The sequence below is a fragment of the Apium graveolens genome, chromosome 4 (genome assembly GCF_009905375.1).
Source record: "Apium graveolens cultivar Ventura chromosome 4, ASM990537v1, whole genome shotgun sequence".
In the NCBI taxonomy this organism is placed as follows: domain Eukaryota; kingdom Viridiplantae; phylum Streptophyta; class Magnoliopsida; order Apiales; family Apiaceae; genus Apium; species Apium graveolens.
Window position 1 is genome coordinate 285,987,182 of NC_133650.1, and position 1,377 is coordinate 285,988,558.

A 1,377-nucleotide genomic window follows, 5' to 3' on the forward strand; every position below is an offset into this window, starting at 1 on the left:
TGTTTCCTCCTTTCTATCCTGCTCAGGCCCGGACATTCAACATGAATATCAAGGATGTTGTTCAGAGTTCTGAAGTTGTAGCAGGTACGCTTTTTGTCAATAACGTCAATGCTAAAGTGCTATTTGATTCCGGAGCTACTAGATCTTTAATATCTGAATCTTTTGTTGTTAAGTTAAATTATGAAATTGAACTGTTACTTGAACCTCTATCTATCGCTGTGGTTAATCAAGAACAAGTATCTGTTAAAAGTATTTTCCCCGATGTAAAGTAGAGATTTCAGGCTATAATTCCTGCTTCCTTTATACCTTTTCGACTAGGAGAATTTGACGTTATATTAAGAATGGATTGGTTAGAAGAGCATGGTGCTCAGATAGATTGTAAGAAGAAGAAAGTGATTCTTAAGTCCTCTCAAGAAAAGAAGGTAGAGTTTAAAGGACATAAACAAGTTAAAACATTTTTGACGATGATTCAAGTGAAAAAGTTGTTAAGACAAGGATGTGAAGGGTATTTGGATCATGTAATTGATAGATCTAAGGAAAGGCCGAATATAGAAAGTATTACGATAGTTAGCAAATTTCCCGATATATTTCCGGACGAACTTCCTGGATTGCCACATAACCGTCTAATTGAGTTTTCTATCAACTTAACGCCTGGCGTGGAACCTGTACCGAAGGCACCTTATCGTATAACACCAGCAGAAATGAAGGAATTGGCCAAGAAACTACAAGAGTTATTGGATGAAGGAGTTATAAGGCCGAGTGTATCTCCGTAGGGTGCTCCAGTCTATTTGTGAAAAAGAAAGATGGAAGTATGAGACTGTGCGTCGACTATAGAGAGTTGAACAAATTGACAATTAAGAATAGTACCCTTTACCTCATATTGATGATTTGTTTGATCAACTTAAGGGAGCAGCTTACTTCTCGAAGATTGACTTGCGATCGGGATATCACCAGTTGAAGATTAAGCCAGAAGATATTCCAAAGACTGCTTTCAGAACCAGATACGGACATTACGAGTTTCTAGTTATGGCATTCGGATTGACAAATGCGTCAGCCGCCTTTATGGATTTAATAAACCGAGTATTCAAGGAGTATTTGGACAAGTTTGTCATTGTGTTTATCGACGATATTTTAATATACTCAAAGACCGAGGAAGAACATGCTAAACATCTGAGAATATCTTTGGAGACTTTAAGAAAGGAGAAGTTATATGCCAAGTTATTGAAGTGTGAGTTCTGGCTGTGAGAAGTTCAATTTTTAGGGCATATTGTCGGAAGCGAAGGAATTCGAGTTGATCCCGCGAAGATAGAAGCTGTAATGAATTGGGAAAGGCCGAAGACCCCGACTGAAGTTAAAAGTTTCATGGTTGGCCGGATA

General features: G+C 38.1%; 1 protein-coding gene across 1 annotated transcript; it reads left to right on the top strand.

Moving 5' to 3' along the window:
* Positions 1–341: 341 nt before the first annotated feature.
* Positions 342–773, top strand: LOC141719782 (uncharacterized). Its single transcript, XM_074522152.1, has one exon. It carries the CDS (start codon positions 342–344, stop codon positions 771–773), a length of 432 nt encoding a protein of 143 aa, XP_074378253.1.
* The last annotated feature ends 604 nt before the right edge of the window (positions 774–1,377 follow it).